At 29.7% G+C, this 27,609-nt stretch overlaps 1 protein-coding gene across 1 annotated transcript in view; it reads left to right on the forward strand.

The window, feature by feature from the left end:
- Positions 1-27,609, forward strand: part of nAChRalpha1 (nicotinic acetylcholine receptor alpha1) — a 104,114-nt gene that overhangs the window by 61,109 nt on the left and 15,396 nt on the right. Inside the window, exons 2-4 of the mRNA XM_088234338.1 lie at positions 5,960-6,004; positions 15,549-15,658; positions 25,616-25,796. Of these exons, the coding sequence (XP_088090464.1) occupies positions 5,960-6,004; positions 15,549-15,658; positions 25,616-25,796 (336 nt within the window). The remainder of the gene's footprint in view (positions 1-5,959; positions 6,005-15,548; positions 15,659-25,615; positions 25,797-27,609) is intronic.

Genomic DNA, 27,609 nt, shown 5'->3' on the forward strand with positions numbered 1-27,609 from the left:
TCTATATTACCTTCTCTTAAATGTTCTTCATCTCTATTGTAATATGTTATTATATTTTTACTATTAATTTATTATACGTTAAAAATTTCAACGCTTATCAGTTCATGGTTAACCTTTTCTTTCTAATCCTCAAAGCACTCTCTTAATACCCATCCACAACTCATACTTCTCTAACTCATATAGTGTTCATGCGGCTCGACTGTGGAATCATCTTCCACCCACCATCAAAGATGTTACTACAGTGTCTCTGTTTAAATCACGTCTGAAAAAACATCTCCTTACCCTCCCTAATCTCTCCTCTTCTCTTTTTCCCTCTTTTTTTCTTTTTCCCATTGAGTAACATTTTTGATTTAAGCTAATTAATAAACATATACGTTTATTTCTATTATTATATTTCTTAAGCCTTTTTATCTTTATTTTTTATTGAATATGTTGTATAACTTGAATTATAAAAATAAAACTATTATTTTATTGCAATATTTGAGTTTGTTCAAATGTTTGTAGACAAAATACTGGATTTCACCCCCTCGGGAGTCATTAAGATTAACAACTATAAAAGGGATGGAGAATACCTTAAATTTTTGCTGTTTGCCGATGCCATGAAGATTTTTAAAGTTATTAATTACGTAAATGATTGTGTGACTCTGCAACGTAATTTAGATAAAATGTTCCAGTGGTGCTCCTCAAATAAACTTCAGTTAAATATAAAAAAAATGCCATATAATGAGATTTTTTAGAATAAAAAACCCAATTTCATTTGATTATTTGATGGGTAATATGCAATTAGGCTCAACTTCTGAGGTGCGCGACCTGGGTATCGTTTTTGATAAAAAATTATCCTTTATTAGGCACATAAATAATATTAATAATGTTGATGGATGCAGAAAACGAGGAAGACCGAGAAAGACATGGCACGATCAAATCCATCAAATACTTGAAGATGGACATGTCAAAAGTAGGAATAATCGGCGTGCGTGGATAAGAAGATGTATGAATGTAGAGGAAGCGAGGTCTGTATGTCAAGATAGAGTGTTATGGCGTTCTATCCTCTCTGCCTACCCCTACGGAGAAACGGCGTGATGGTTTGTTGTTGTTGTTGTTAAATAATATTACTAGTAAATCTCTAAAAATGTTAGGCTTCATTTTACGTGTGACTAAGGAATTCAAAAACATAGGCACTTTGAAGTTAATGTATACCTCATTAGTGAGAAACCAGTTAGAGTATAACTCTACAATATGGACTCCTTACTACAACTGTCACCAAAATTCTCTTGAAAGAGTCCAAAAAAAGTTCTAACGGTATATAAATTTTAAACTTAGAATCAATCATGAATTTTTAAATTACGATGTTTTACTAAAAACATTAAATTTGTTAAAACTTAACGATAGAAGGAAAATTATAGACCTTTTAAATTTATTCAAAATTGTAAATTCAATATGGGATTGCCCTGAACTGTTATCTCTCATCAACTTCAGGGTGCCTGGGAGAATGACTAGACAGGTGCCACCGTTTTGTAGCAACAATTCACGGACAGTGTATACTTGTAATGCAGTATTAAATAGACTTCGTGAACTTGGCAATAGTTATTCCTACGTATCTGATATATTTAGTGTAGGGTATTGTTCCTATTGCACAAACCTTTTGAACTTTTTCAAAGATGGTGAATGGTAATTATATTAATTTATTCATGCTTTTTACATACCGTTTTTTGTTCACTTTGCCTAGCTGTGTGAAACAGTACTTATGATTTTCTTATTGTTTTACTGTAGAATGTTTTATTATTTAAACATTATACTGAATATGCTGTATAATTTTTAGGTTATTTTTTAAATATAAATCTTGTATAATTTTTGGTCTGATTTTTTTTTTTTTATAAATCTTGTTTTTAAAATTCATGTTTTTGAAAAAAAGGAAAAAAATATTAAGCCTTATATGTTAATATTATAAATGTTTGTTAAAGGCAGATTTGCCGTTTATGTTAATAAAATAAAATAAAATAAAATAATGGAATATGGCAGTCAAGGCATTTACAGGGCTTATGATCTGTCATCGGCTGGTTTAAGTAGCCACTTTACACACTGTGTAAAATTCACCACTTTTCCTATATTTGAACATCCATATGTCTTCAACTCTTCCATTTGTAGATTTTAGTGAAGTTAAAGAGCTGAAACCTTTATTGTAGTGAAGAAATTCATCTGACTGAATTATTTCACATACTAGGCAACACCTGAAAACAATTTTTAAACATCTTCTTGAGCCAGTTGGTTTCGTTACAATAAAATAAAAAGCTCCCCTCCATCCAATTATTCCATAGGAAAGCAATGGCTGTACAAGTGCATAATATACTATTTTAATTGTATTTAGAAGTGTGTAAGTACTTAACTGTTTGAATACATTTAATATCTCTGTTTATTAATAATTACTTCAAGATGATTATTACTTTAAAATATAATCTTCCCCATTAAGTTGATGGAATTTGAAATTGCCAATTTTGTCGGACAAATTCGGACGTTCACACTGAGTTACTTACGTGAACGTCTCCCGAAAAGTATCGCGCTGGCTTCTAGGGAAATATATGGAGTCAGGCCATAAAATTATTCGTTATTAAATTAAAAAGACATTCATTGTTTTTAACAAGTTGAAGAGAGAGATATGAGAAAAATACTAAAGTTAAAAAATTTAGTAATTAGCACGTGTAATCAAGGACTTCGCAACTGGTGACTTTAATCTGAGATGTTTGTTTGCTGTCACAAAATCTTAATGTATCACGGAATGTTTTAAAAGAAAACACTTTTACTAATTCCAATCGATTTCATATATAATAAAATAAATAAAACAACTTGGTTTTTTACCACGAATTTTTTATTATTTTTTTTTCCACTGACCGGTTTCAAAGCAAACAAGCTTCTTCGTCAAGGTTTACGTAACTAATGAATTGATTCCTTTTTTTAATATTTGAAACCTTAGATTTCATATATCTTTAGTGATTTAGAAAGTATATCGCTTTTAATCATGGAGGTTTAAAATAAAAATATATAATTACAAAAAAAATTGTAACACATTTTGAAGGCTTGTAATATAAAACAATTTATTAATGTAACGTTAAAACAAATACAAAATCTTGTAAAACAAAAAAAAAATCGAATGACGCATAATTTTTACCATTTTATTTTACTATGAGTTTTGATTTTGAAGCTTGAAAAAAAACGAACAAAACTTAAGTTACCATCTAACACTTTTAACTCAATTAATATTTTATTATAAACTGAGAAGAAGTATTGTGTTCATTGTGTTGAAAAAGGGTATATTTTTCAACCTTTTGTCAAACTGTTTTTCCTGAAAAGCAATAAATTTACTAGGCTATTTTGCTAAGGGTTGATTTCAATTCAATTTTCAATTCAGATTCCCCCGTCTATGTCCTCCGCCTATATTCGTGCCCCGCCGCCCTTGCCTTTCCTGTACCCTTTAGACTGGGATTTGTAATTAATTTACTGCACAATTATATTACTCGGGCCGTTTCGCCCCTTGCTGGCACTAGTTTCGGTCAACAGAGCCAAATTGTCCTCATTACAGAGCATTGTTAGCCACCATCTTATGAGGACTCTTTCGGGCGTGTTTATGGTCGAGCCGCCATTAGGCTAAATGGGAGAACTATTATGAATGCCCCAAAAGTTACACACTGAAGTATGTACGGTGAGATTGATTTATATGGGACGTAATGGAAACTAATTAGCTGCTCAAGTCTTAATTGAAAAAAAATATTCATTCACTTTTTCGGTAGTTTTTATTTTATTATTATTTTATACTAGCGGACCCGACAGACGTTGTTCTGACCGAACTTTGGGTACCTAGATACTTGTTTATGATTAAATTCCAAAACTAAAAGTCGTTCATATTCAAATATTGAATTCAAGTAGGTACCTATACTTGTTTATGGTTGAATTCCAAAACAAAAAATAAATATTTTTTTGAATATGGCATTCTTTTTGCAAAAGTCAAACTCCGGTCTTCTCACCAACAAAGGGGTTTATCAGTCTTTTAGAGTTAAAATTTCTTTTTTGTGTTTTAAAAACCGCTTAACAAGCTTATTGCACGAGATATTTACTAACCATAAATTTACTCGACTTCTTTTTTAAACAAATAACAATAAATGGCAATATTCCGTCTGTAATTCTACCTAAATTTCTGGAAATTTCATAAGAGCCCGTATCTTCAAGATTGCTGTAAACTTTTCCAGGACAATAGTTCAAAACGAGTACAATACTTGTTAAGGGTAAACTTCTTTATCCGATGTGTCTCAGTGGTCTTGTATTCCATTGAACAAAGTTATGAGAAACTTTTCCTTGTGGATCACACTTCTGCAACATATATATTTGGAACAACGCAGGTGCAAAGAAAATTTCTAGATTATATTTAAAACACGTACATTTTGTTCGAAAGTCATTTTTAATATTTTATATGAAGTAAAGATACCAATTTATTTTAATTGTATTGTACCCTGACAAAAAATCGTCCGTCAGTTACAATGTTTATAAGAAGATAGTTAGCAGGTGGATAGATAATAGGCCGTTTTATATCCTGTAAGTATTTTTTTTGCTATATTTTTCTTGTTACTTTTATTTATCCATGTTTTATACTGTTTTTTTTTTTATTTGTATAACTGTTTTTTTTCTTTTCGTAAAAAACACTTGCGCCGTAATATAAATAAATAAATTAGTACATAAATTAAGTTAAAAATAAGGAAAACGTAAGAAAGACTAAAAGAAAAAATAACAAGTTTATAATATCAATAAGGAAATGTACCCACATAGGTATATGGGTATTGAGTATACAGTACGGTATTAAATATATTAACATATAAACATACACATACAAATGTATACAAACACATTTAATATATATACAGGATGTTCTTTAAACCCTGTCACATCTGAAACCACGATGATCAGTATGAGCAAAAAGACATATTGGGACATTAAAATAAATTTTTAGAACGATAAAAATTTACGAAAATCTGCAGAAGTTCTCCCCTGCAGAAGTAAGCAACCATTTGTTTTTTTTAAGGTTTTATTTTGAAAAATTTTCTGCGTTCTAAATATCGTAAAGTTCATGTGTTTCCGGTTGAAACTTGAGTTTAAACCCGACCAGTATATTCAGAGATGTAAAAAACATCAACTTATTGCCTCTGCAAAAACGTCGTGAAATAGCGGATATAATTTATTTACTAAAAATTACCTCTGGTTCAATCGACTGTCTTGAACTACTATGCAAACTTTCTATCAATGTTCCTTCCAAAGTTTTATGAAATAACCCTCTTCTTCACATACCTCTTGTTTCATTTAATTATAGGCAAAATTCATATTTATGGCGAACTTTTAATAATTTTATTGTAATAAATATATCATTTAACATAGATTTATTTGCAAATAATCTTAATGACGTACGGCGTTTGCTTTCGAAATAATTCGTAGTATTTTTTCTTTTCTTTTGAATTTACATTATTCATTTTATGTTCGAGAATCTTTTTTAACTTACTGTGATGCTACTTGTAAAAACCTGTTATTTGTTTTTATATATATATATACATATATTAGATCATTATAGCTGTTAGTTATCCAAATAAATAAAATATAAAATAAATTTAAAAAATAAATGAAAATAATTAAAATAAAGTACGGTACGTACGTACACTACTAATGTACAGCACTTGTAACTACGCTTAACAAGTAAAAGTGTTACTGTTGTATTTAATTGATTAAAAACTCATTTTTCATTTGCAGCAAACATACGTAATAAATTAAAATATACTTTTTTTTAAATAGACGAATTTTTGACTATCCGAATGGGGTTCGGTCCCAATTGATTTGAATAATTAAAGTTTTACCGTATGTCTAGTGCGACGAAGGGGAATATTGAAATTTAATCATGTTTTAACCATTTTTTGTTATTTTGTTTCAGAACTTGAAGAATCAGATCATGACAACGAATGTATGGGTTGAGCAGGTAATAATTTCATCACTTTATTTATTGTTTCGTCCCTTTTTTTTATTTATATCTATTTGCATATTTGCAATCCAGCCGGAGTTAAAGGCCATTTACAAGTGGACATTACATTTTCCACGTGTAAACAGCGATTCGTAGGACAAAACATTGTTCCGAGACATTGTCACCTAGATAGACGGGCAGGCTATCTCCGCGGAACTATGATTAGACCCATCTCCGCGCGCGGCCGCATTATTTGCATGCAAACGCGCACGGACAGGGCCTCATGACAATAGCAATTTGTTTGACACGTGCGCGTCTCTCCCGCGTATTTTTTCTGCCGAAAGTGGAGGCATAAATACGCGAGGCGACTTGCGAGCGATTGAACGCGAACGAAAGGAGGTGTCGAAATTGCTCACTTTCGTCTTCTCGACATTCCATTTTGAAGGCTTGTAATTAAATAAAATACGGTTTGATTGTACTCCAAATGCAATTCAAACACTGAAGTTCAAAAGAGTGATTGCAGATCAATTATTCCTATTTCAACTTGTAAATTGTGTCATAGATTACCGCACACTTACAAGTTCTTTAGAATATCTTGTGCCCAACAGGGCAAAACTCAAAACTACATTTAATTTGCCGATACTCAGGACAAATTCAAGAAATAATGTTTTTTTCTATAGAGCATGTCATTATTACAATACCGTTCTCTGCGATTAGGCAGACATTTTTTATCTCCCTATACTAAATATATAAAAGATTACGTATGGGCGTTGATAATACACCTGTATAATTATATTAGTGTGTCATTAAATTTTATATTCATGTTTATGTTTTGTACCTCCTCAATATTATTACATAAGTTATTTTATTTTTTTATTTAAAAACAATTATTAATTTTAAGTTTGAAAGTAAAAATTCTTGATGTTAGTTCATTGTAATTTGTTATATAAATAAAAGACGAGTGATACTTTAAAATATAAATAAAAGACGAGTAAGACTTTAAAAAATTAAATTAAATACTTAAACTAATTTAAATAGCATTATATCAACTCATTAGTTAACCCGAAAAAAAATTGATAATGATCCTTAAGATAAAAATAATATTATTTAATTTACTTTCATATGATTTTGAAGTATCTAACTTTACCTCTGTTTTGTATAAATACATTGAACTCCTTAATAAAGATACCAGTCTCGAAGATGTCGCGAAAGCGATTAAATCGGTCACTGGATGTTCCAAATTTAAAAAGTTTCAAAGGATTAAAGTATCACTCGTCTTTTATTTATTTATTTATTAACGGACATTGTCCATGTATACAATTTATAAGGTTTAAATATTACAATAAAAGAATAGTTTAAAACATTTTTAAAAAAAGAAAGAAGCATTGACAAACATAAGGGACATCGAGATATATTTTATATACATATTTTTATTTATATAATAAATATATTTATAAATGTACTTATTTTTCATATATAAACATATATTTTATTTATTATTATTATCTTATTTTTTAACTTTTTATTATTATTATTATTATTTTATTATATTTATATATTTTATTTGCAGTTTCTAAATTACTAACGTGTCTTAGTTTTAAAGTAATTTTATTCTATGACCAGTCATTTATTTAACCCAGGTTATTTTTATGTGTACACTTGATTTATGACTTACATGGTCGTGGAAAATGCTAATTGACTGCTTTTACAATTTAAGTTCCAATGTATCCTTATCTTCTATATGAATTACATGTAAAAACCGTGGTTTTTTTCCCAAATAAATAATACGTTTAACATAAAAGCAAATACAATGTCTTGAGTAGCATTTTTTTCAAAAATTATGTGCAACCTTTACTATTTAAAAAAAAATGATTGTCCATTTTTTATTTTAAAAAATGAACTACAATACTTTCATAATTCTACGTGGTTATTAGAATCAATAGAAAACTTTGTGGAGTGATAAATTATTCCTACCACAATTTGTGATCTAAAACGGTACGCTTAAGAATTTGACAACTGACAAGACGGAAGCTAATAATGGTAGCTGGTATAGAAAGCTTCTCGTAAAATAGAAAACGTGAGATGTTATAAAATTCAAGCTTATTAATAAATTTAATGAGTTTTGCCAACTTTGCGAACAATGGCGGAAATATTCAAGTGCACTGAGCAAGTAATCCGCTTAATATGCAATTGTACAGAAGCAGTGTTAGTAGAAGGATGTCAGAACTGCAACAATGCATCATTTTTGCGGTCCCGCAAATTGTAATTGCATGAGAATATGATTTAATTTGCCTCTATTCTTAAGTCTTAAACTAAACGTGCATTTTTTTTAAATTTATTTATTTGGGAAAAAAACAACAGTTTTTAAATATGATGATTTTCCGTAATTTATTTCTACGTCAAGAAATAAATTACGGAAAATTTAAGGATAAATTAAAGAAAAGCTTCTTGACATAATTAACATGTATTTTGAAAATGGAGATGTATGTTTGATATGTGGCTGTGTTTATAAATTTATAAATTTTGTGTTTTTATTTGATATTTTTTAGCGTTATATTTTCTCAATTTTTTAAAATTGTTTAATTTTTTATTTATTTTATTATTATTTTGTTTTGCATTTTTCGTTTTTTTTACTGTTATTTTGTAAACTTACCAAACACAAGAGCCAAACTCTTTTTTGGCAAGTTCAACCTTACGTGTCCCATTTTTTTACTGAATGTATTTTTAATTGTTTATTTATGCTAATAAAGGTATTAATTTTAAAAAAATACATATTCATCTATAAAATAAGGGTACATTGTAATCTAAATTGTAAAAACCGTCAATCAGCATTTTCGACGGCTCTGTAAGTTATTTATTAAGTGTACACATTAAAATAACCCAGTAATAGAATAAAATAAATTTTAAAGTTAAGAAATGTTAGTAATTCAGAAAATATAATAAACAATAATAAAAAATTAAAAAATACAAAATTAAATAATAATAAATAAAAATAAAATACATATAAATGATAAATAATAAAATTTAAATTTTGTTTTATTTAAATAAGAAAATAAAAAATAAAATAAAAAACTTTAAAAATATTGAAGAAGGTACGAACATGAACATGAATATACAGTTTTCATGACATACTCGTATAATTAAACAGGTGAATTTTCAATGCCTATAAATCTTTTATATTTAACATAGGAAAGATGAAAAATGTCTGCGTGACCGGAGAAAACGGTATTGTAATAATGACATGCTCTATATAAAAAATTATTCTTTCTTGAATTTGTCCTTTATGGAACACATAAATTGTTTTTCCGTTTAAGTAATGGAAATTGTCAGTACATATATATAAACTTAATTAAATTTGTATTTTATAGTAATATTTGATATTTTAATGAACAAACTGTAAACCAAATAAAAATATTTTATCAACGCAGGTAAATAAATTTTTGGTACCGGCGATCAGCTCACGCTGTCAGGAAATTGGTGATTAAGAACACCGCAGGCACACAATTTCGTCTTGAGGCGGTGGATGATGAAGAGCGGCGATGGATTGATGATAAATTTGCGGCGTTATTTGAGTTAAGGTGAAGTTATAACTTAAACGGCGAATAGCGAAAATACTTTTCAACTATTCGAAATGTAGACATAACTCGTCAAAAAAGCAAAAAAAAACAAAGACCACATAGCATGTTATTTTTCAATGCTATAGCAGTGGTAAGACGGCCAACTGTGAAACTGGCGTCGCGGGTTCGATTCCCGTCAGTTGCAAGAAAAAAATCCAAGAAATATTTTTATCTCAATTGGTCTGGGTGTTGTGGTGTATTTTTCAATACCTCCGTCCATATCCCCTTTATTATCCCCGGTATAAGTTATTTAATCGGGAATATCAAAACTCAAGTAAGACTTAGAAAGTAACAACATTGCTAATTGAACAGCAAAATGGCATAATTACACTCTCATAGTTATTGTTTAATCGCGTATTCTTAAGTAGTTTTCAGTCCTTGTATGTTCATCAAGTTTTTACTCTCTCGAATCTAATTTCAGTCTACTTTGTTTGATAAACTCTCGACAAATCTGGATGCGATCTTCCTCTTCCAATTAACCCAACTAACATTAAAAAGGAGAGAAATCGACTTCGGAAATAGGTTTATTTATATTCGGGAACTTTACAAGCCTTGTCCCTTTCATACGACAAACTTAATTCAAATAGTATTAAGGATGCAAGAGAGCTTTTCATGGCAGAGACAGTCTCGCGGAGCTTATATTATTCTATGGCTAAAGCTCTTAGAAAGTCTTCGGGTAAAACATGTTCTTAGTAATTTATTTATTCGTTTGCTTCTCAAGTTTCTACCGCGTCCTCGGAATAAATCATTAAGTCTCCTTAAATTTCTTCTCCTTAAGCAAATAACATAAAGAGTGTTTAGCTTTGAACGCAGTTCTTGTGTTTCCCTCCATTATTAAAAATAATGACAACAAACGAGCGCAAATTAAGGCAAAAAATTGGATTCACTGATGTTTATTACGGCATCCGTTAAAAAAAAACGCTTTCTAAAAATTACTCATTTCGAAGAAGCATCTTGTCATTAGTCTTCGAAACGACGGTATTTATTAAACACGTTTTGAATTTTTATGTTTTCGTATAAAAAAATCTCTTTATCTGAACGTAGTTTTGCAGAAAGCTGCCAGTCTAAAATTTAAAAAAAAAAAATATTGTTGTTTTTAGGTTCAGTAAGATCAATTTTGTGTTCTGTTAAAAACAATCAGACCACTTTCATGCAAAATCTGATTAAACACCTTCTGAAAATATGTAATGTCGATCGCAAAAATGCACAGCACTAGAAAAATCTGACAGTACTTTAAAAATCATTAAAACTGATCAAATAGATAATTAGATTCTTATTTGTTATATATAAAAACTAATGCATTTGTTGTTTATAATTTGTTAAAGTCAAAAACATTCCAGCTGTTGCGTAGATTTGATTATACACACTATTCATAAAAGTGCTATTTTCTCAGTTTCACTTTTTTATGGCTGGTTGCTTTCTGCAGAAACATTTTAACCGTATTATTTTTTTTTATTTCAAATCAATAAAGATATACCTGTATAAATTCAGAAAAAAAAAACTTTTTTATTCTTTAATTTAAAAAAAAGTGAGCTGTAGTCGTATGCACATATTTTATTTATCTCCAGTACTAAAATATTTGCACTTTGACGAGCTAGTTGCTAAAAGCAATATCTTCTCGCCAACCAAATTTTAACTTATTTTTTTAAATCTAATTATGCGAATTTGAAGGTGTCTTTTGAATGTCATATATTGCAACAATAAAACAGTTTTATTATTTTAAACAGCTCTATATTCTATATATCATTTTCATATTAATATTTTTTTGATAGTAGCAATATTTGAGCTACAATTTTCTCGGAAAAATTCTTATAAAATAAAAAGAGTGTACATGTCCAGATTCTATGGATTGTAAATTCTAAAAAACGGAATATGTGACAGTTGTGTTATCGAAAACTGCTCTTAAAACGGTGAATAAACAAAAAAACGTAAGATCATTACTATCGATTGGCAAGTTAATGTGCGAAAGCAAAAAATAAATACTTGATATATCTATGTTTTGAGTTTGTCCAAATGTTTGCAGACTGCCTGGATTTTCTCCCTATGGAGTTATTTAAATCTTAATTTAACTTAATGACATAGTGTGTAAAGTAGCCACTTAAACCAGCCAATGACAGATCATAAGCTTTGTTAATGCCTTACGTCAACCTACAACTGGGTAGGAACTCTTATGCATCTATACGCAATACGAATTCATTCCTACGTATATTTATTAATTTATTTTTACATAAACGGCATAAATTGCCTTTAACATATATTGAACATAAATATTTAAAAAAATCATTTATAAATACACAACAAAAAATTCTAAAATTGCGTAACTATAACAATAGTTACAAGTAGGTAGATACACATAAGCAACCAAAAATATTAACAAAATAAATACATAAATATGAAAAAACAAAAAAAGAAAAAACATTATTAAATATTAAGAAAAGTTTAAGAATAACACTGCGAGAGGCAATAAGAAATCAGACTCATTTTATAACTATTAAGTACAGAACCAAATATATCAGCCTTGTCCTCATACTGATTGCCATATCTATGGAGCCTAGGGATAGGCGACTGCATGTGATAGTTGGTCCTTGAACTTGCAGAACAAGAAGGAGATCTGTGGCGGGTTTGTCAACCAGGTACACGGAAACACACCAACTCCAGCAAATCAGAACAGTCAATTGATGAATTGATCACTTTATAAAGTAATATAAGGTATTAATATATACATATATGTACTATATATGTATGTATTAAAGTTTCTGATGTACAAAATAGTTATTAATTACTTCATGAATCGTCTTTAACCTCTCCCGAAAAATTGGCATTTTGCACATAGACTTTTTTCTGAGGGACAACTTCGTTTATTTTTATTATTTTATTTTTTTCCGAGTAATAAACAATGATTTGAAATAAAAAAAATGTGACTTAAAATATTTTTTAATAAAAGCTCTTTTTGAGTGGGCAGATAGAGTTTACACACTCAGTGCTTCGATTGTTGGCAGTTATTTGCAAAAAAAAAAAAACTCGTATTATTAAAATTACCTTTTAATAAAAAAAAAATACCATTTTCATATATCTACGGGCCAAAATATTTCAAATATCATTTTATTTGATAGTTTGAAACTGCAGAACTGCACTTTATTTCAGTAGTTTTAAAGTGCAAAATAACCGTTTATTTGGTAGTTTCCAAATGCAACACTACAGTTTATTTTGCTAGTTTCAAAATGCAAAATAAACATGTGCACGAAATGCTTCAGTGAGTGAGTGTGAGTCCAATCTCAGAAACTAAAAATAATATAAAGTTTTTCTTTGTGACGTCAAGACCATGGCGATGCAAAGTTTTCTTGTTCAACTTAAAAACTCTGTAAGGCATTGCAGGTGCCATGCCTGTCTCCCACTGCACAGTGGCTCTTGGAATTCTCATGGAAAAAGTTAATGAGTATGACATCACCAGTTGAACTGTCAGAATAATGAAATAATTCATGAAAACCACGACGCAAATTTTATTTTTCGTTTACTATGAAAAGTTGGGGAAATTTAATTCTGTGCTTAAGATGAATCTTTTCTATTTCCAGCGTCACTTGTCACCATTTTTGTAATTTATACATGTTCTTGAACTCGGAACTTAAAAGCTTTGCGAAATTAAAATCTTGTACCCCCTGGGATTCATTATTCAACTAATTTGAATTTAAATAATTCTACGTAAATTTTTTTTTAAAAAAAAAGGTTGTTTAAGTAATCATCATCAATCATATTAATGATTCATATTTATTTATAAACGGTTTAAAGACACTTTTCCAAGATTGTATAAGAAGATAAATCACAGCAGTAAACAAATTAAAATGTTACGTGACTCATAATCTTAAATATAATATTTTAAAGAATAATTCAACTAAATAATTAAATGAAAACAGATTAAAAAACAACAAAAAAGTGTACAAAGCTGAAAGCAAAAGTAAAAAAGAAACATTACTTCAGACAATAAATAAATATAGGTTGTTTATTTATTTAACAGAAACATAGATAAAAATAACGTTATAAAGACAAGGATGGTTTAAGACGGACCGGCGAAGATTTTAAATAAAAATCATACGAATTATTATGAAAATAAAACTTTGTTCTCAGTGTTACACAATTTTATTATTTTACAATATGATGACATTGTGAACAATATTCTGAGTTTATTATATTAGTTTTATATCACCCGTCGATGGGAGGAGTGCTCTCCCAAAACTGTAGTTGTGTTCTTGTAAAATAATGAAATTGTGTAACACTGATAACAAAGTTTTATTTTCATAATAATTTATAATGAAGTGTTACGAAGTGAATGCCGATTCAATTGAAAATATTAAAAATCATACGTTTTAAATAATGATACATTTTTTTTTTTTTTTCGTGCGTTTATATATATATATATATATACATATATATTTAAAGGGATATGTTTGTGTGTATTTGTATGAAAGTGTGTTTGATATAAAATAATCTTAGGATTAAAAATATTAATGTTACTGAGTTAATTTGAAAATTATTTAAAATGAAAGTAAATTAGTAAGTGAGCATTATGGATGTTAAAAGCATTAAATTTGTGGATCATTGCAATTTATAATATTGTTGAAAATTGAAAATACTTTTTTTGTGAACTATTTTATTTGTTGACTCAACCGACAAGTTTTGGCAACCACACGTTAAAGTTGTCAAATAACCCTAAATAATGCAATCTTTAAGTTTTCATAAATACGTTATAGTTAGTAGGTATCTACTTCACAAGGTAATGAAAAAAAAATTATAGTCAAATCAATATTCTACACTAATTTGTTTTTAAATTTGTATAAACCACTTTAATTTTTTTAATTACACTTCGACCGGTTTCGAGGTTACTACCTCATCGTCAGGAATTTAACTAACTTATAATTACTGTAAAAATCAAAGTGGTTTATACAAATTTATAAACAAATAAGTGTAAAATGTCATCCCACAAAGTGAAAAATGTTTTTGATAACAATAATAAATCAATATTCGTTATCAAAAGAATTCTTTTTTGATAGTGTCCATATTTTTTTTGTTTTGTTTTTACTAGTTTTTTTTTGACCAACACTTTGACCTAAAGGCTTGTAGTCGAGTAAAACGCACGACAAATAGGGAAATCATATGATTTTGCCCTTTTAAAACTTACGTTTTTTTTAAAATAGCACTACAACAAAAAACATAAATTAGATAAAAACAATAATTTTTAAAGGTATTTTCATAAAAAAAATAAACTTCAAAGATTTATATAGGTAAAATATAATTTCTTTTGACCGGCAGATTACGAATTTTTACTAAAATTCGACAAAGATCTCTATTCTCACATAAAGTCTAGGTATTGAACTAAAGTTTTTTAAATAATTTAAAGATAATGAATTGAAAATTAAAACCGTTTTCCTAAAGAAATACAAGCATTTTAAATTTAATAAAATTTTGTAACATTTTCCTTTATTTCTACGTAAAATTAAGCCTTTGATAATACTTTAAATAAAAATTATTTTTTGAAATATTTTACTTAAAACCTTTTTTATACAATTATATTCCTTTTTTTAAGAAGAAAATTCTGGTTTTAATATTCGATTTCTAACAATATATTATTAAGGTTTTTATTTCCTTCATACCGGTACCGGTAAGGGCCAAATATATTTTTTATATAAAATACATTAAAAAATATTAATTTTAACTAAATTATTATTTTTTATTGTTGCGCGATTAAAAAAAAAACTTTTAAAGTAGCAAAACCAGTTTTTGTGCGATTTACCCGACTACAGCCTTAATAGGCATATTCAACAATTGTAAATTGTTACCAACATTTTTAACTTGATTATAATTTTTCATAACTTTTGGGGGGGTCATTATTTCATCAGTGGGTGCTTTATTTAAGTAACTTCTTTTATGTAAAAGTTAATTTATACTTTCAGGAATGGAACGACTACAAGCTGAAATGGAACCCAGATGACTACGGTGGTGTGGATACGCTTCACGTGCCTTCAGAACACATATGGTTGCCAGACATTGTCCTCTACAATAAGTAAGAATAAATATCACATAAAATATTTATTAAATATTAAGTTTAATAACGTAAATTATATACACCCCTAAGATAATGGCAATAGAATATTATACTTTTTTCTTTTTTTATTTTGAACATATCGCTGTTCCAGTTCCACACGGAAACAAGTCAAAAATTGACATATTTGAGTTAGACATTGATTCAAGTCAAAAGGCCAATATTCTTCCAATCCCATTCAGAAAAAACTAAATAAAGGCTATATTCCATAAAGAAAAATGTAATAAAGACTATATATTTCTTTTAGGAATTTTTCTTTTGTTCAAACTTATATATTCCACACAGAAATATTTCTACATGTTTCTGTATGGAAATTAAAATGATGAGTGATAAATGTATCTTTGTTCTATTCCATAGAGCACCAAGTCTGAAATAATAATATATTTACTTATTTTATTTAAATGTTTCTATTGAATTTGATCATTATTTTGAATGGTATTTGTTACAAGTACATTTTATTAACATTTTGACATTAATCAAATTAATAAAAAATATATATTTTTACAATGGGAAGTGATCTCCTATTATTTGAACGTGTACCAATTAATAACTGGCTTATACCCATACTGGTCTAATAACAACATTATTGATATCTTAACAGAGAAGTTCTGGAAACAAATATGGGTTATCAAGGCATTTACAGGGCTTCTTACTAGAATAAAAAGACGAACCGTGATTACCTTATAATAGCTATGTGATTACGTCACAATGTTGTTATTTAAATATGTATCTATACCAACACGCCTCACGCCCCATGACTCACTTGCGGGGTAGGTAGATAGGAGTGAGCGCCACTCACTTCTATCCTGATATTCATTCCTTCCCTGGGCCTGGATTTCCTCACATTCATGCTGTTTCTTACACATGCTCTTCTATTTCTTACACTCAAAACGTGGAATTCTTCAGTTCATGTTTCGAGTCTATTTCGCACCGAAGAGTTTTAAAGAGTTCTCAGTACGCGGGTATTTTCGAAAACACCGGCAGTACGCAGAACGAATCCTAACATCTTCAATGCTTTACCACTGATTGTCTCCATGTGATCATGACATACCATATTAAATCAGCACGTTTTGTGTCTTATTGTAAAAACAGACCCTAAAATTGGACTTTTTTATACTAATTAGTATGCAAAAATATTAATTATAAAAGAATCATTTAAACCATTTTAAAAACCTAAAATACAGTAACATTTTAGTATCGCGTATTTACAACTAATTTCCTTCATCATTAGCCACACAAACGGCTGTTATCTCCTGGTGTATTTTTATAAGACCCCTTGAAAGGCTTCTGAAAGTTCAGCTCATCCCCAACTACTGTATCTTCGATGCATTAGCGAGTGTGAAAGCTGGGGTGAAAATAAAGTTCATAGTTATAATATGCACTCTCTAACTAGCTCTCCTATGCACTACAGAGAGGTGGATGCCAACGGTAAACTGCATTTTTAATATGCATTGCCAGTGAAAACCAACCCCAAGAAACGGTACTACAGAAAATATTGTGCTGCTTAAAAATGTTACTTTTATATGCGGAGTTTATTTAAAAGTAATTGAGTCAGATGCCTAAGAAACGAGCAGGCAAATTGCTGTTTGAGAATTCATGAATCTATATTAAAAAATCTGTTCTATTTTTTCGATATTTGGATATTTATGTTTTTTAGTTACTTGTGCACCATTAATCTATTTTAAAGTCATATTTTAATTTATTTCAACAGAGAGGGAAAACATTTTTGAGAGGGGAATATGGAAATCTAGGCATTTACAGGGCTTATGATCCGTCATTGGCAGGTTTAAGTGGCCACTTTACACACTATATAACATTCACCATTTTGCCCATGTTTAAACATTTTCATTTCTTCAACTATTCCATTTGTTGACTTTTGTGAACTAAAGGAGCTGAAACCTTTATCACGTGGGTGAGATTCATCCGGTTGAACCAAATCACCAAATCACAACGCCTGAAAACAATTTTAAATAAATTTATATATGAATAACTCCCTAGGAAGGACATCCAGCCAGTCTGCAAGCATTTAGACATACTCAAACATTGTTTATTTAATATTCCTTTACAACAACGTAAAACATCAATATTGATTATCAACACAATTTTTTTTATGTTAACTTACCATTACCTACTCATCGCGGGTTTTCTAGCGAGTCGGGGTACGTTCACGGGCTTAGGTCGTTCCTGATTGTGTCGCTCTAAACTTTGTCTCTGTCTTTTATGTACATTGTTATTATATTAAATTTAACACGTTTATATAAATTGTCTCCGTTTAGGTTGAGACAGTCTTAAAAAAAAAGAATCATGTTAATTTATTTACCAAAAACTTCCTATAAAACATATTTTTTATTTCAATGTTTTTTGTATAAACCCTTACAAAAAAACACTTTTAAATTCATACTCTATTTTTAAACATTTTTTTTTTGTTGTAAAGGTTGTCTGAGTCTTTTGTTTAGTTTTGTCTGGTTGTTTATTATATAGTTTCAGTCCCTGGTTTATTAGTTTTTATTGTCCTTGTCTCGTTTAAGAATGTTGTGTGTGAAGTTTTTCTAATATTCTCGTATTGTGCCCGTGATTTTTTTAAACCTTAGTTCTCTATTAACAACGTCAGTGGTTAATTTATAAATAAATTTATAAGATTCAAGTTGAAAAAGTTCAGTTAATTCGACCATCAAGATTTGATGTAAGTACACCGGTTTGAACCGACGGGTCTGTTACCCCTCGATACACATATTTACGCATTAACTATAACAAAAATTTGTTCCACCGAGTTATTTTTCCTTTATTCACAATGCATTTAAATGTTTAATCGTTCTGAGGCTGGCACCTTTTTTTTTAAATGCCTATTAAAAATATGAGAGAAAAATAAGTAAATTTTGAAACGAATTAAATTCTGACATAATTTTCAGTTTTGAAAACGAATGCCTAGATGTACAGATACTATGGCTAGATTCTGCCTTATTAACACAAGAGCATCTAGGCGTAAAATATTGCCACTAGTAAAAATAAATGTTTTTGTTTTATTTTTACCATCTGTTTTATTAACTTCCTAAGTGTACGTATTAAAATAATAAATTAATCAAAATAAATAATAAATTCAGACTGTCGTTAAGCACACAGTCTTGGTAATTGTCGAAAGTCATAAAAATCATGTTCAAGCTAGCATTTTTTGTTTGAAATGGGATTTATTGGAGGCTTTAATCGCTTTGAAGTGGGCATTTTTTATCGCAGAAGCCTATGAGACCTATTTTAAATTTTAATGAAGTAAAAACGCGGACTAAATATTCGGGGTCATTCATTGGTTAGACTCGATCATATGACGTCGAGATGACAAGTCGGAAGAACATATCGAGGTTGATAGAGATCGTACAGAAATTAAGTGAACCGTCTCGATAGTTACAGGTGAATATAGTGTTCATATCGCGGCACTAAACTTCAATACAAAATGACGAAAAACTTTCATTTTATACTTGAGTTCTCCACCTTATTGTTCGAGTCCTTCTCGCAATAAGGTTTTATGGAATACTAGGACGAACATAGAACGAATTTGAAAAGTCACGCGTGACGACACGATAAATTTGTTTGAATTGACACGTAAAGCCTGATGTCCAAAATAAAAACGCAAGTTGCGAAGTGGGTCAAACTGCGAGGATCCAAAACATATAATCGTGATACACTAAAAGACGCTATCGTGAGAACTAAAATGAATAATATTTCATAAATGTTTGTAAATATTAGTATTTAACCACTTACTTACTTTTTATGTCTACCGGTTTCGAGACGTACCAGTGTCATTGTCAGGACACTTACTACACCAACATGCAAATACTAAAATACACTTTTATCTTTACCGTCGCCGTAGTGTACATGGTATTTACGAAAAATTACATGTAAAATTACAGGGAATGCAAACTCCACTATGTCCGAACATGCACTAAAAATTAGGGTAATTATATTAAGCGATATGTCGCAGAATTTGTAGGGGGGGGTTATGAAAGGGGGGGGCTAAGTGGTTGAATGTTACATGATTAATTTATTCAATAATAAAAAAGTGGGCTTTATTAAAAATATATTTGATTATTTATTAATATTCGCATGTTGGTGAAATGAGTGTCCTAACGGAAAGATAAGAACGTCTCAAAATCGGTAGACACAAAAAATCGGTAAGCGGTTAAATTCTAATATTTACTAACATAATTTAAAAAGTTCGACAACAAAGTAAATGTCTTTAACATAAAAAATGTTTAATATTTGTTTATGTACGTGTAAGTCGTTCATATTCTCTTCTCAGAAGCGTTTTCTGTTCCTATTTACGTAGAATCCAGTACTTGTCTATGAATAGTTTAACATACTCAAAATGTTGTTGAATCACAAGTGTCAAAAGTTAATGTAATTGAATCAAGGATGACCTTTGAAGAATTCAATTTTAATTATCTGCCGTTTTCATTCTGTCAAAGTCAGAACGTTTCGCTTTGACAGCTGTCATCCAACAGATGGAAAATTGATTATAAAATACTACACAGTTCAACAACGCATAAATATTATACAAATACATATGTTTCCTTAGTTCGCGTACTTTGAATATATTAAGAAAATCATAAAATACGTTTCTATTGTTTAATTAATTAAATTCACTAAAAAATGTAATGAAATTAATAGACATTTTAACATTAAAAAGCCAGTTTGTTGTTATACATGTAGGATTTTGGTGATTGTGGGGGTCGAGGCTTCTACTCCAGTTGGAGATTGACAGAAGACTTAAAATTGGCGTTCCATGGTGTATTTGTTCCATGATGAATAAGGTACTTTGCTTTGTTCTAGAGTGCGAACGTAACGCCGATGATGAGTTGAATGATCTCGCAGGGTTATTATGGCAATGATGTATTGAACTGGCCCTTCGTTCTTCATATTTCTATGGCAGGAACGAAGTTAATGTACTCCAGAACGTGACTTTTATATGGACATATTTCTTATGCGCAAAACTTTTGCTCTTGCAGAATATCTTGTATTGTATTCAATGTTAACTGCTGACTTGCCTCTTCAGTCGTTGCTCTTTATTTCAGATAAATTCATCGCATGTATGTATGATATTAATTAATGGACTATGACCCTCACGTATGTAAAAAATTACGTACATTTAGTGAAATGTTCAACGACATTTATGTTTAAATATGTTTCAAAGTTTAAAAATTAAGTAATAACATGCTGATATTTATTTTCCGCTGTAGGATAAATCAATTTTAATGCAAACGAAAAACATTTAAACCAATAAAAATACACATTCTTTTATTAATATAATACTTTGAGTTTGTCCAATTTTTTGTAGATAAGGACTGAGTTCAACTCCTTGGGGAGCTGTTCACATTAACATATTACAACAGAGATGAAGAACATTAGCCAATGATAGGTTATAAGCCCTGTAGATGCCTAGACTTCTATATTACCTTATCTAAAATGTTCTTCATCTTTGTTGCAATATTGAATATGTTAATGTTAACAGCTCCCCGGGAAGTTGAATCCAGTCTTTGTCTACAAAAATTTAGACAAACTCAAAATATTATTTTTTAAAATCCACCTGGTCCATAAAAAAGTAAAGAAATTGAAAAAAATTAACATTTTTAGGCGTTGCCTAGTATGTAGGTGAAATAATTCAATTAGATTAATCTCACCCGCATAAATAAAGGTTTCAGCTCTTTAATTTCACATACATCAACAGATGAAAGAATTAAAGGAAAATAAATGTTCAAATATATTCAGAATGGTGAATGTTACACATTGTGTAAACCAGCCAATGACAGGCCATAAGCCCTGTTGATGTCTAGACTTCTATATTACCTTCTCTCAAATGTTCTTCATCTCTGTTGTAACATGTAAATAATAATTTTAGTACTAGGAATTCGAGTCTGACTACTTAGTGTAATATTTCCACACTTTCCCGCTATTTCCTTATAAGATGCCCTCTAAGTTCTTGGCATTATTGAAAAAATTCCGTTACTCGGGAAACTTTTCTACTTGCAACTTTAATCCAGCTTAATGACGTCATAAGTGAAAAGTTCCCTCGACGTGCGTCAAAAAATTTAATTTCGTTTTATGGGAAAAAATTCTCCTTGTAAAATTTAAACCCGTGAACCAAATGCATCGTTATGTTGATTTTTCTAATTGTTTTATTGTATTTCGCTTTTTACCACGTTTTTAACATTTAAAGTACGGGATCTAAAGTTTTTAACATTTAAAGTACGGGATCTAAAGGGTTTTTTCAAATAATTTTCTAATGAATCAAATTTATTGAATTTTTCAAATATTCTCAAATTGAAATTTATACAAAAATATTCTAAAATAACTATGTAAATATTAACAATATTTTTTTAGAATTAATTTGAAATTAATGATAATGCGCATTTTGACGTCATTTTTAATAATAACATGCAGAGATCACTCATTCAGATTTCGTTTGATACGTTTTTTTTTGTTATTTACCTTTTATTTTATTTTTCTGTTATTTAATTCACTTTTCTGTGTCCACGCTAATGAAGATACAGTTTTGTGTTTAAAATAGATTCAGAACCCTGCTTGGGAATTTTCGACTCAATGGCTGCTCTCAGGTGAACGTCCTGAATAAGGAAATCGAGTGGAAATAAGTCCACATCTTTATGTATTGGTTGACGCATTTGTCTACCACTCTTAAAGCCTTGGGTTTGATTCCTTGAAACGTGGAAGCAAAATGTTAATATTAAAGATTTTTTTGAACTGCAATATTTCATCGTACCTGGACTAACATGACTTGATGTAACAAATTATCAAAGTACGCAGCGTTTTTTTTATCAATGCAGTGCCCTATGCACCACTGATAGTGAAAAGGGGAGTGATGATGATAGTTTTGACCTAACTACTATACTATGTGCAAAAAAACTTTTGGTATGAAAAATAAACCCTTCATAATAATTATACTATTTAATTTATATTGCTATCTATTTGAGATCACGTAATAAAACTAAGCATAATTGACAAAATATCCCTTACTTTTAAATAGTACACGTAGTCATTACATTTTATATGCGTGTCTATCTACTTTGTAGTTTTCTATTACTAAAAATAATTACATTAATATGTTTTGCAGATATTTCTTGATAAAACTCCATGGTTAATGATTTAGATAAAATTACCGATAAACCTTTTTTATTTAGTTTAACTTTTATTTAATTTGACCAATGAGCGCTTTCGCCTAAGAAGCCATCTTCACAGTCCTGAAGATGAAAGCGTCGTTAGTAAAATTTATTTAAAGTCAATCTAAAACAATAAGTTTTATTTGCGATTTTAGCTTAATCAGTAACTAATATTAAGTACCGAGAAAGCAAAATGAATATCTATCTGAAAATTTGGCTTCGAAAAACCCAATCGATTTCAGATTGAATTTTTCTCTTTAAAATAATGTAAGAATGCACAGAATGCATTTAACCCTCGTCATCCCCACAGCGCGGAGCGGGTTGTAAATAAGACTCTTTTTCTTAAAAATGAGATACCATCGGGAGTTTCCGTAACCTCCCTCGCCGCTAAGTAGCACCACTTTCCGCCTCGGGGTAAAAAGCTTTAAGAAAAAATACTTAAAGAAGATGAAAAAACCCCGACCATTAGCGTATTACGGTGGCCAAAGACGGGCTATAAGCATCCCTTGCATTCTCTTAGGAAAATGTATCATGACAGAGCTTTGGAACAAGAAATAAATGTTCACTTCACTTTGGCGAAGAGAAGTTTACATGCGCTTAAAGGGGATTTTAGTCACAAAGGAAAAATGTGTGAACGGTTAACAGGGTTTTTAAAATTTAAAATACGATTTTCTTCATAAATAATGACGATGCTCATGCAAAACATTAAATCATTAACATGTTTACAACTAAAGCTTTTACATCAATCATATTATATTAATGATCCGATGCAATCAAATTGCATTAAATGCATTGAAATCCCCACCAATTTGTTATTAATTTTTACCCACAGACTATTTTTTCTATTATATTATTTATTATTATCTTTTTCTGAAATTAATATATAAAATATTTTTTTCTACCAGATATTATGTTATTATCTTATATAAACTTACTGTAAACTAATTTTTATTATTTGTTTTTAAACATTATTTGTTAATATCATGTTTTTATATGTATAAGTAAATGTATACATATATATTTTTTTGTTTAAATTCTTAACAAGTAATTTACAATTTGCTTTTTAATTCAATTATTTTTCTTATATCCATATTTTTTTTTTCAACACAAAACACTGAATCAACATTATTGTGAATTATATTATACAAGTACATAAATCATATCTATAATTTATAATAAATATGAATTATTTGATTTATTTTCCCATAAACATAGTTGCTATTAAACATAATTATCGAAAGTCAAATATAATTGTAAGCTGTGCATAATTGCTTATTTTCTAGATTCGCCTCTGCCACCTACCCTGATCCATTTTAAAGGCCTTGTTGCATCTATTTAGATCTGTACATTGCAAAAATATTTTTTTACTTTTAAAGCTTAATTACTTTAAATTTCAGAGCTGTACATTGCAAAAATATATTTTTACTTTTAAAGCCTAATTACTTTAAAAAAAATTTTTTTTTTAAATAAATGATTCGCGTTCTTTAAAAGTTACATTTACTATTTTCAATGCCCATGTCTATAGTACTACCAGTAATCGGGTATGTTAGCTCATTAGCTTATAAATAAATCAGGAGACTCAAGTCCGGTCGAGCAAATTCACTGCCCTACTTCGCCAAAGAGCCTATGGGAACGCCTGAAAAGCTCTAATAACGCACTTCTCCAAACCACTGCAGGGTGGATCCATTCACCTTTGTTCGAGCGATGGCGGGATATGCTAAGACCTTTATAAGTGCTGCAAATATATAATTTTGTTTTATGTTTATATATATGTATATTACAATATTTCAGTTTGTCCGAATGTTCGTAGACAAAAGACTGGATTTCACCCCCTAGGGAGTCATTAAGATTAACAAATTACAACAGGGATGGAGAAACATAAACCAGCCAATGAAAGGCCATAAGCCCTGTAAATACCTACATTTTCATATTCCCATATTCCCATATTCTCCATCCCTGTTATAATTTGTAATTTTTTTTCATGTTCATGTTCATGTTCATGTTCATGTTCATGTTCATGTTCATGTTCATGTTCATGTTCATGTTCATGTTCATGTTCATGTTCATGTTCATGTTCATGTTCATGTTCATGTTCATGTTCATGTTCATGTTCATGTTCATGTTCATGTTCATGTTCATGTTCATGTTCATGTTCATGTTCATGTTCATGTTCATGTTCATTTTCATGTTCATGTTCATGTTCATGTTCATGTTCATGTTCATGTTCATTTTCATGTTCATGTTCATGTTCATGTTCGTGTTCATGTTTATGTTTTATGGTAGAATAGGCTCTGCACTATGTAGCCATTTTACTGGAATAAAATGCGTTTTCATAATTTACTCAAATATTCCAATTTTAAAGCCATTTTTGTTTAGTAATAAAAACACATTTTTAAAAATGGGAAACAAGTTACAGTAGAGTAGAATTCGAAACTCGGACCTCCTGATCTGGAGTCCGTGACTAGGGTATTTCAGTTGTTTTGTTTTTTCACTGCGTGGTTAAATAAATAAAGCAAATCACAATCATCAAAACATTTTTTTTGTATTTCATTTTTATTTTATTTGTTAAATGCGTCACTCTGTACTAAATTATGTTGTTATCAAGTTTTTTGTCATAATGTAATATGTTCAAAATGTTTCTCTCGTTGGGCGCCAATGATACTTGCTCATAATTTTGTCAAGTATTTAATCGAGGGTAGGTGAAATTGACAAATTATTTAAACTTAATTAAGGGCCTTTAATTGCTTTGTTTTAGTGCCGATGGTAACTACGAGGTGACGATCATGACAAAGGCGATCCTTCACCACACGGGGAAGGTTTTATGGAAACCACCAGCGATCTACAAGTCCTTCTGCGAGATCGACGTGGAGTATTTCCCGTTCGACGAGCAGACATGTTTCATGAAGTTCGGCTCTTGGACCTATGATGGATACATGGCAAGTATTTTTACAGCTTCCCTTCTTTGAACCGTTATTTTCACCTAATTGGCACACCGGTAGTGGTATATATCAATCATTGATTATATGTCGAGAAGTTATCTGACTTATTTCCTAAATTAAGTCAAGGATGGAAAAAAAATAAAAAAATAAATTACAATCTTTCATTTCAACTTTTTTTGAAAAAGCTTACCCACGTCTATAATGTCGTTTCTTGGAAGTCAAACATTCAACCATATTTTCATAATCTTTATACTTAATATTTTTTTGTTAATAGTTTTTTTAAATAATCTTCGTTTCTTAATTTTTTTAAAAACGGATTATTTTGAAATGTAAAACACTTTAAAAAACAACAATAAATATTTGCATTCTCATGGTTAATCCAAATATTTCAACTTTTGGAGCCATTTTCAACGAATATAAAACAATCTATGCTGACGCTGTCTTAAGTAATTATCAGGAACATACAAACCAATGCTTATTGTAATCTCAGAATTATCGATCATACCGCGCAACAATCGATGAAAATGTGTAGTCAAATACACATTCCTTCTAGTCTCTAAACTGCTGTAGCCAAGCATACCCTGGAGAAACTCGGTCGGGTAGAGCCAAGGATAATACCCGCACTCTCTTATGTAGAGATATCTCAGAAACTTCTTTTGGATTTTCTCTGTCATAAGAGAGTACTTCAGTTCATGTGGCCCCCAAATAATCGAGCCACTCTCGAGTTTACTTCACACCAAGGAGTAGACTCGTTTATTACCTATTTCCACCACTGTCAGTACCTAGATTGTTTATATCCGTATATTTATGTTTCGTTTATAATAACACCTACAGGTGGAAAGATCTGCGTGTTACAAAAAAGTGTCAAACTCGATATATTTATTATAAAACCTGTTTAAAGACGTTTAAAACATACTAAAAAATAAGTCTATTTTTAAAAAAGAGCTTAATTCTTTTCCGCTGTTACATGATTGTGTTTTTTCATTTTATAGTGTATATTTTTTCACAAATGTCATTTAACATTTAATTTCAACTCTTTATATATACTTATTCATATGTACATCTACTACCTGCATTTAATTAATTATTGTTGGTTGTGTATTTTAACTAAGAAATATTTATTTTCGTGGAAGCAGAGAGAGAGGGAGGAAGATTAAGTTTAAAGTTTAAAAAATAATTAAGAATTTAATAATTTTTTCCCCTCTCTTCCTGCATTCACAATAAATTAGTGTGAAATTTGTAATTGGTCGAACATTTTTTAATTGTTCTTTTGTACCTTGTTTTTATATAAAAACTGTGTGATTTCCTTAACAAATAAAATTAAATAAAAATAAAAATAAACTAAATACGACTGAAAACGGTCATTATTTTTACTTGGAGGAAAAGTTCAAAATCAATTATTGCAACTCAACGTCATAAAGTTTGAAGGCAGAACAAGTCGGACTCTGCTTGCGCTCGTGAAATATTATAACAAGATCGTAAACTAATTTAAGCTCAGCAAACTCATTTATCAAACATCAAAACGTTGACAATTTTAAAGAATGATTCTACAACAGGACCCCGTCTCTATTGTTTAGTAAGAAGTTCCCTTGCTACAAAGTTGTATTCAACAAAAGACACGAGAATAAAGCGGTTTATCATAACAAAAGTAATTCTGGAAACAATTAAAACGCGGGAAAGTTCTAAGGGTTCTGTTTTGTGGAAACTATTTTGGCGTAGCGGGTGCGATCCCGAGAAAATTATAATCTTGGGATCCAATACCTCAAATATTTTGTTCGTCCCGGGAAACAATTGAACGCAGTTATGCAGA

Source organism: Micrasema longulum, unplaced genomic scaffold, assembly GCF_059751315.1.
Source record: "Micrasema longulum isolate JH-2025_06_02 unplaced genomic scaffold, ASM5975131v1 h1tg001229l, whole genome shotgun sequence".
NCBI classification, from domain to species: domain Eukaryota; kingdom Metazoa; phylum Arthropoda; class Insecta; order Trichoptera; family Brachycentridae; genus Micrasema; species Micrasema longulum.